Source organism: Trematomus bernacchii, unplaced genomic scaffold (assembly GCF_902827165.1).
Source record: "Trematomus bernacchii unplaced genomic scaffold, fTreBer1.1, whole genome shotgun sequence".
In the NCBI taxonomy this organism is placed as follows: domain Eukaryota; kingdom Metazoa; phylum Chordata; class Actinopteri; order Perciformes; family Nototheniidae; genus Trematomus; species Trematomus bernacchii.
The window spans coordinates 6,526,350-6,536,195 of NW_022987698.1; the positions used below are offsets into that span (position 1 = coordinate 6,526,350).

Consider the following 9,846-nt stretch of genomic DNA (forward strand, 5'->3'; position numbering starts at 1 on the left):
AAATCCCAGAGTCGCGTAAGTGATGTCACAATTGTTTTCCTCCACTAAGAGATAGCTAAGATCAGATAACTTTAACAAGATGCCTGTGTGCTTAGTACCAGGTTGTTCATACCAGCAATGGGTCTTGCTCGTTCTTTCGCTTCCCGTCTGATGAAAGGACTAGGAGTGTCTGGATCAAGCTAGCTAGTAGCTAGCACGTTAGTTAGCATTACAGCCTTGTCATTTGTATTAGCCTTAACATGAAGTAACATTAAGTAACCCAAAATGTTAAACAGTAAGAGTAGTAGTCATATTTCGTGAACCCTTTGAAGAGTACTGTCACACCGGTGTGATCATTCTATAATACACAATTTAAGTCAGAGGGAGAAATGCTAACGCTAACGCTAGCGATCTTCTCTACTTCATGCTATCTGCACAAATGGTTGACATTAAACATTAAAAAGACCAGGCAGTTCAGAGAGAATCAAAGGAAGGCAGGCAGGCAGCTTTGCATGACTTTCTTCAGGACGTGTTGTGGTGATAGTGAGGGTAGTCAATCGTTTTGTTGACAAGACAGTAGTGACGGCCATCTTGGTGACGTGTGTTGTTGACCAGAGATGTAGTTCATTGAGCGTTTCACACAAACAAATGTGTTACTTCACAGTTTTACGGCACATTTTTTTTTTTTTGACTTGCAAAATTATCTTTTAAATTGACAAACATCATATGTGTAATTCGTGGCACAATTCAAACGGGATCGAAAGATAATCTTTCTCTCTCCATTGACTTCAATACATAATTTTCCGAAATAAGGTCCCATGGAGGTCCACCGGAAGGGGAGGGACTTCGCCACTCTATGCTTAAAAGAGGTCTCCTGATGTTACTCTTTTTCCCGGGGGTCTTTATCCAATAAGGCTGTTGTCGTATTGGCTGTTCATCATTGTGCAACCTTACCTTACTTGTATTTCTTACTGCTGCAATTTATCCAACTCGTGCTTTTATTCAATTTCTTCGCAGTAGCTTGACCTCTATGTCTTTAAATCAATTATTTCTTGTATTTTCTATGATAAGAATTCATGCAAAAGACATCTGATAAATCACTATCATGGATGTTTCTTAAAATGTTACTCCACATCACAAGGTTTCTGCGTAAATCCCTTCAAAACCAGCCCAGAAGCATTTCACTGTGTTCCTCAGTTTTTCCATCATTTCAATGTATCTTACCAAAGTTGCTTCGTGACATTTTTACTATCAGTTAGACGATTAGATTTCCTCACATACAGTCTACAAGCTGTAGCAGGTCATACTCATAAATCCTCCTCCAGCCCCCAGCTAAATAAAATCATGCATTCTTTACTTGACCTTTGCAAAATGCCAACACATTAAACTGGCCCAGAAGGTTAAAACATTTGGCCTAAAACACTAAATGTCTAAATACTCTGCATTGTATTCCATAAAGCCTACAGCTGATGTAAAAATATAATGTGATGTAAGATTTGATCCTTCATACCCCGACATCAGGCTGACATGATCTGTCCTTTAGTAAAACTACAGGATACTTCTGCATGGATAATATGTCCACTGTGGTTCTGCACATAGGAACAAACACTATATGTAATTTAGTTAGCTGATGGGCTCAGTTTTAGGAACCAACCCATATGTGTTTCTCTCTCAAGCTGCAGTAATTTAAATATGCACCATTGGTTTTTGTATAGTATTTGGCAGCTGTATTGTTAGAAGTATTTTTTACTGTACAATGTTGAGTTCATACCTTATGATTTAACATATTTATGGCCTGGCGTTGGGGTGATAGGAAGCTAAGATTATGATAATTAGGATCGACTTGGTAACAAGATGATGCATTTCAACACGCATATCCTGCAAACGCTGAACAAGTTTAAACGAACCATAACGGAAAAGTCGGTCAAGGGTACATTTAGTCTAACTCTCTCATCAAACTGGGATTGGCAATCAAACGTCAATGTTTCTGTGAAACTGGATGATCTAATATTCCAGTTAGAGCATACAACATACAGGAGCAAATGTCAAAGCAGATTCTGAGTACAGTCCCTGGGATGTTACTTCACAGTTCGCACACATGGTGCCTTGGACAGATTCCAGGTCAAATTAAATCAGGTCAAGAATTGAAACCCACCAAGTCAGCTAAAACATGTGTCATAGCTGGCTAAAAAAAGCCATGCCAAGTCTAAAAAGACACAGACTGTCCCTGATACGCCTTTTTCTTCAAGATAAGATTGGACTAATGTCTTTGTCAACAGGCCATTTCGTATTTAGCTAATATTAAACCTCAAAATTGTAATCTAACCCCCTTTTTTGATTATTGATTTATCTGATTCTGCTTGAGGTTTTGTCCCGCCTAAATCAATGGGATCTATAATAACATTGGCCTTTAGGGTCGAGCGGTCTATTAAGCACACAAGACCTAATTTCCAAATGTTCACTCGAAACATGTCTGCTGGACTATTAGAGAGCAAAGTGCTGCAGAGGGGAGATAAGCCTCAAGAGCATCAGAGAAGTCATGTATTATTTATCCAGGACCTCCACGTGTGCTGTCTCTGGGATGGTCTGAGCTCGAGCCCTCTGATTGGACACACCTCCCCTCAGCTCACGTCTTCACAGTCTCATCCAGACGGGGGCGGGGCTTGCGCTGAATTCACACCGGTGATTGGCCAAGATTTCAAAAAAAATAATGTTCAGCTTTATCTCCGCGGGTTCGAGGAGCAGTTTGCGCCTTATAAATACTGGCGCAATGAGCTCCGAGAGCTGCGTCCAGCCACCGATTCATGATCATAGTGAGAAGGATGCTGCAACAAGCTTTGAGAGTATCCGGCCGCAGTGCCATCCCCCTGATCAAGTGGATGGAGAGGTGGGCTGAGGGCGCATCCGCCAAGCAGCAGGCAGCCAAGACCCTGCAGGACATGCCCGGACCCTCCGTGGCCAGTTTCGCCTGGGACTTGTTCGTCAAACGGGGGCTGTCCCGGCTGCACCATCTGCAGGTAAGAGGATAAACACAGGGACAGTTAAAGACACCAAATATATGAACATTTGCAACACCTGCCTCTTTAAAGCTGATCGCACCAAGATGCACCCTTCTTCGTGTTTTTAGTTAGTTGTGTAATCTGTCTATTGTTATTTTAGGAAGGTTAAACCTAATTTGCATATTGTGTAGATCGAAAATAGACGGGGACAACGAGGAAATCAGTGTCTGCTGCATCTCCTTCAAACTGACTGTCAGGTTGCCCCTACCCCCACTGATAGGGTGTCAAATAACATAGACAGAATGGGTGCTTACAAATGGGGTCCCCCAGGCACAACCCCCATAATGAGTGTATCGTTTTTAAAGCAGACAATATATTTGTGTCATATCTAACAGGTTTGCTGTTAACGCTGGGAGGATTCTTTTGAATATGAATACATTTAGTAGGCTGTGTCTTAGTCACTGGACTGAATTCTAAAAATATGTATTTATTTAATATATTAAGAGGCCATAATGAATGCATCCTTGATAACCTACCTATAGGCAAAACACTCGGGCTTAAATATTAATATATTTGTTTCGCAGTGTAACTGTCTTTTACACATTTTGTAAGTTATTTCAACCTTTAGTAACAAACACCAAGCCAAGGACAGGAGAATATTGGCCTGTAATAGACACAGGCCAATATTCTTTTGTCCTTGGCTTGGTGTTTGTTACTAAATGTATCTTAAATGAAAATTATCTGGGGCTGCAACTAACTAACAATTACTTTCATTACCCATTAATCACTTGGTCTCTCAAATGTGAAAATTGTGAAAAATGCCCCTTCTAGTTTCACAAAATCCAAGGTGATGTATTCAAATGTCTTGTTTTGTCAGTACAAAACACAAAGATAATCAGGTTAATAAGGAAGAACCCAGTTAAATGCAGAACATTTACACACTTGAGACACTAAAAACAGCACTTTCTGGAATCATTGCATGAACATTTACTTCAATGATTCAAACAATTGGTGCTACTTTTTTCCTTGATCGATTAATCATAGTCAGCTCATTGTTGCAGCTCATGAATGATCTAATCATGAGTGAATAAAAGAAGCCTGCACACATCTTTAGTTCTCCGCCGGGCATCATCAAAGATGCTGCCAATCAGTTCATTGCTTGCAGCGTTTTCACAAGGTCATCCCCCTCTCCCTCATGTTGTAGCTGGAGGGCTTGCAGCGATATGGGCCCATGTGGAAGGCGAGCTTTGGCCCCATTCTGACCGTTCATGTTGCTGATCCAGCGCTCATTGAGCAGGTTCTGAGGCAGGAGGGCCAGCACCCCATGCGCTCTGACCTCTCCTCCTGGAAGGACTACAGGAAGCTCAGGGGACATCACTACGGACTCCTGACTTCGTGAGTAGCACTCTGAGACAGCCCTTACTCTCTTATTGTAAATCCCCAAATCACAAGATAAATGCAAACTTGAATGATTTGTAATTCGTAGTAGGAACTATGGCATTACGAAATGATGTAATATATATTAATATATAATATATTAACTCATTCATTCATCATTCTATATTTAACCATAGTTGTTAAGGGAATACCCTCTCAAGAGTGGGGACAGATTAACAGAACTGAACAATATAATAATAAGAAATGACACATTCAGTGTACATTTTTTTTCAATGCACCAGTTAAATACTCAGAAACACGCAGAGATGCTCAACTAACACAAGTGTTTCTTCATTTCTCTTTCTGTTTGTTCCCAGTGAGGGGGAGGAGTGGCAGTCGGTGAGAAGTCTCCTTGGTAAGCACATGCTGCGACCCAAAGCCGTGGAAGCTTACGATGAAACCCTGAACGGCGTGGTCAGCGACCTCATTGCCAAACTTCGCCTGAGCAGAAGCTCTGAGGGCCTTGTCACTGACATCTCAAGCGAGTTCTATCGATTCGGCCTCGAGGGTAAGATTTAATGTGGTCTGAAGCGTGGAAACATCATGCATCACTACTGGGTGTACCACACTGTGTAAACATTGGTAATTAGGGCCAGTCAGATACAGGAAGATAGGTTTTCTGATAATGACAAGGACATTCAAAACAAATCATGGATCAATAACGAGTAACCTTCAGTTCACCTTTCCAATAGTGGAACAATTATACATATCATTATAATTTACGTATAAGTAGCAATTCGACAAAATAGTAACCTTACAACTAAGACAACCGCATTCAAAGTTATCACACATTGGAGACAGAGCTTATTTAAACTAGTTATAATTTAAAAGTTAAATAGCTTAACCCTTAATGCTGCATCTTCTTTTGTAAACTCATCATGTGTTTGTGTATAATATCTAAACTAAGTTAGTACAGGTAATACCTACAGCTATCAGATAATTAGTCCCGTAAAAAGATATAAATATTTTCCACTGACATTTTGTTGAATAAACATATTTAATAAAATGGAAATACTCAAGTAACATAGAAGCTCCTCAGTATTGTACAGCACACTAGTAAATGTACTTTTCTTATTACCAGCTCATATAAATCCTGTTAAAGCCATTGTTCATTCCCTGCCTTCATTCTTCCATGAAGAAAAGATACATTTATTCCTTTTGCTCTCCCATATTTCTCCCAGACTAAACAGATCAATCCAGTGACTGTATGGTCGCATTCACGTCTCTCTCAAACATTTACTCTACCGACATCAAATTGATTGTAGTGTTGAGTGGAAGCTCGGCCAACTGTTGTTGAAAAAACTATTTTACCTTAAAAAAAAAAGGCCAAACAGTAGATATAGTTTCATCATCTGTTAACATTTCTGTCAGCCCTCGTGCCGTGTCTTTCTCACCTCCTCATTTACCTTCTTTTTATTTGACAGGCATTTCCTCGGTTTTGTTTGAATCAAGAATTGGTTGCCTGGATGAGGTTATCCCTGAAGAGACGGAGCGTTTCATCCAATCGATCAACACCATGTTCGTAACAACGCTTCCTACCATGTTCATGCCACAGTGGCTGCACCGGCTGTTTCCTAAACCCTGGAACACCTTCTGTCAGAGCTGGGACTACATGTTCGACTTTGGTAGGTCATTTCTACTAATCATTGAGTTTAGTGGTGACATAAGAAAGAATAGCAAAATGTCAGCCTACTTGGAAATGTACTCTGATAGTGATGGATGTATGTATAACACTGTATTTAAAGAGAGAACATTTGGAAGAAATATTAAAAACGAGCATAAACAGAAAATACATTTTTTAAAGGTGTATTATCAGGGACATTCAGGAGACAAACGCTAGCACTTCCCCTACACAATTACACCAAAACAAACTCTATGTTTTTCCACCCTCTTTGATTACTTTCCGTCTGTCCGGCCTAATTTCTTTACGGCTAAATCTGGTTCCCCTTAGCATTAGATGATTCCACCCACTCACTCTGACAGTACGTTATGACTCATCCAGATCTGAATCGAACATGTTTAAAATGATCACTGTGGTGCAAACTGGATCAGGAAGCAGGAGATTAAAGTCCTTAACCCTCACGCACTACAAGATCATCTGCGATAGGAAGTCTTGAACATCTGTCATGATGTGGTTGAAGGAATTTTAAGAATATCGAGTCGAGTTTATGTTTTAAATATTTATAATGAGCCAATGATTATACATTTCGCGTTTACACGATTCATGTGCATTGACAAATATGAAATGTGAAGAGTAAACCTAAAGGAAAAATACTCAAAATACTATCAGAAATGTAAGAATATGAACACAACTAAGATCTTCAGAAAGGCCATACTGGTTTTTGATACTTATTTGGTAATAATGATATCACTCTGAAGATCTCACCAGAAATCATTTATTCTCTGTGTCTCTAGCTAAAGGCCACATTGACCAGCGTATGACGGCTGAAGCAGAAAAGGTTGCCCGTGGAGAGGAGGTGGAGGGCCGCTATCTGACCTACTTCCTGTCACGGGCCGGGATGCCAATGAAGACTGTCTACAGCAACGTCACAGAGCTGCTTCTTGCAGGAGTCGACACAGTAAGAACAATCACTCTCTCTGTCAGTCCGCTGTACTCTGCCGTCATATCTTCCTGATTTATGAACCTTTGTACGTTCTTTCAGATCTCCAGCACCATGTCCTGGTCGCTGTACGAGCTGTCCCGTCACCCTGAGGTGCAGGCAATGCTCCGGGACGAGGTGTTGAGCGTGCTGCAGGGACGAAGCATACCGGAGGCAGCGGACGTGGCCCGCATGCCTCTCCTAAAGGCCACCGTCAAAGAAGTGCTTAGGTAGAACTCAAAAGATTTCACTTCATTTCCTGAAAACATCTAGTTTTCGACCCTCAACTTTCATTTTGCTTACATTATTGAACTTTGTTTTCCAGGTTGTACCCGGTCATTCCTGCCAATGCAAGAGTCACTACAGAGAGAGACATTGAGGTTGGAGGCTACCTCATCCCTAAAAATGTGAGTGAGTTGAGGGAATAAAGACACTATAATATCTTTGAAACTCTATGTTAACTGTCTGGGTGGAAATCTGTCAGGTGTTCACACGGAGCCATTTTTACTGTGCTAAATGTAAAGGTTTTGGTTTTTAATTTATTGCAATGTTTCCTTTATAGTTTTCGAGGCAACTGATTACTTCTAAGTCCATTTCAACTTGGTTATACCTTTTATACAAGTTAAGTTGTAAATATCAAAAAGATAGCTAGCTAATAATGTTTTACTTCACAGAGTTTGGCTTAAGGGTGAATCTTATTAAAAAGATATTCCATCTCTGATAGTAAAGGTACATTAAAAACAGTGTGAATGTTGTAAATCTCTGACAGTACAATGTTTTCTTCCAGACTCTGATTACCCTTTGCCACTTCGCGACATCACGAGATCCAGCCGTGTTTCCGAATCCAGATGAATTTCAGCCCCATCGCTGGTTGAAGAAGGACCAGACGTTCCACCCGTATGCCTCCATACCCTTTGGGGTGGGAAAGCGCAGCTGCATAGGGCGTCGTATCGCCGAACTGGAGCTCTACCTCGCTCTTTCGAGGGTGAGTTGTCAGGAGTTAACCTTTTGTTTTTGAGTCTTTGATAGGTAGTTTATGATATGATGACGACGACCAGAGAGAGTGAATTACTGTGATGTAAAAGTGTGTAAATGCAAATCCATTTAATCCGTTCCAAACATGTAAAGAAAAAACATTTATATAACATTTACATATATTTGTCCCAACACTGTAATACTTTCTGTTAAATGCAGCATGTACACAGATTATTTGAATCAAGTCATCCTCAAATCCTCTTGCTGCATTTTTTTTAGAAGATATAGGGAACTCAAAGAAAGGGATTTGAGACTAATGCAAATCCAGTTCCTAATGAATTAATTTGATTACTTAATCTAGGGATTTTAGTTAAGAGTCACGACCCAACACTTTGCACATGATGGGCACTTGATTTTTTTCCTTCGGTTTAATTTGTTTTCTCTGTTCACACTAGATCCTCTTAGAGTTTGATGTGAAGCCCGACCCAGAAGGGATTTCCGTGAAACCCAAGACCAGAACGCTTCTGGTTCCTGAAAGTGTCATTAGCCTCCAGTTTATTGAACGATGACCTACTCTCCTGAACTGGTTTGTTGCATGAACGAGAACGTTACTCTCTCGCCCTAGAGAGTGATAGCAGGTGGAGTTATCGCAGGAAACGTGAGACTGTTGCACGCAGTAAGGGCGGACCTTCGACCTTTGTCACTGAAAAGGCCAAAGCCCTCCATATCTGTTACATAGTGTGTCAAGGCTGCTGGTAAAGGAGGGCAGATGAACGAATGATGAGCAGTGACAGCTCATCACTGAGGATTTCCACTGGTATAACTCAAAATGTAATACTGTGGGGTGATATATTTTTAGAAGTAAATCACCATCAAGCTCTTATTTGCACCTAGGCCAAGAGTCATCCAGTGATCTCCTTCAGTATGTTTCAAAACCCACAATGCAAACTTTATCCTTAGTGAGCCAAGCCATTGAATTTGCACCATTTCTGTATTTGACACTGATTTTTTATTTGAATGTAACCCCTTCATACATCTGAGTTTACCTCTGATGTTCTGCACTCTTAACGTATGTTCCCTGGTCGTGCAAATATTTAATACAAAGAGCGTTTCTGCAAGTAAGTTGAGATACACAGTATGTTGTATATATTTCAAGTATTTCTAGAGAGACAGACACATGAACACTCTGTTTCTTCAGCTTGTATTTAGCTGTTGTAGGAATGTTGAGTTGACAGGATGTATTAATCAAAGTGTTCTTCATAAGGTGATTATGGTTAACTTTTAGTGACGGGTTCCTTTTAAAAAAATGTTTTTATAAAAACGGCAGCTATTGAAATTATTCCTGTGTAGAAATATGTGCAGTTTAAAATCCCTAAAAGAGGCCTCTTTGCACTCAGGTATTGTCTGTACTGTCTTTAACATATGCAACAATTTAAGAGTGCAGCACAATGCTACTTTATCTGTCTTACATTGTTTATAAACCTACTAGTTTGAGTGTTACGCCACCATTTTGTAAATGTAATACGTTTCAGTAACTGAACTCTGTATTTATTCTAATTTAACACATTTTAGAACTGGTACTGTAAATATCATTAAAAAATGTCAGGTTGGACTTTGCTTGTTTGTTGATTTTTTGGGGGGTAAACCAATGAGAGTCCATTTTAGGTCAATAATACATTTTTCTTTTGTAATGCACACTTGTTTTCAAAATCCCTCCCTTGGTTCAGCATTTGCTTTTATCTCTCTCAGTTTGATGCCACCAGGCACGTAGGCAGTAATTTCTTGGAAGAATACAAAAAGAGTATCAAAGTTCCTCTGTGACCATGTGGAGTATGTAGTAACAGCTGTGGTGCAGC

General features: G+C 40.1%; 1 protein-coding gene across 1 annotated transcript; it reads left to right on the forward strand.

Moving 5' to 3' along the window:
• The first annotated feature begins 2,783 nt into the window (after positions 1 to 2,783).
• LOC117489730 (25-hydroxyvitamin D-1 alpha hydroxylase, mitochondrial) lies at positions 2,784 to 9,602 on the forward strand. The gene is made up of 9 exons (XM_034139252.1): positions 2,784 to 2,996; positions 4,183 to 4,373; positions 4,733 to 4,923; positions 5,840 to 6,040; positions 6,831 to 6,994; positions 7,079 to 7,245; positions 7,341 to 7,422; positions 7,803 to 8,000; positions 8,446 to 9,602. The coding sequence occupies exons 1-9, from the start codon at positions 2,784 to 2,786 to the stop codon at positions 8,557 to 8,559; spliced, it is 1,521 nt and encodes a 506-aa protein (XP_033995143.1). The 3' UTR covers positions 8,560 to 9,602.
• Positions 9,603 to 9,846: the final 244 nt, after the last annotated feature.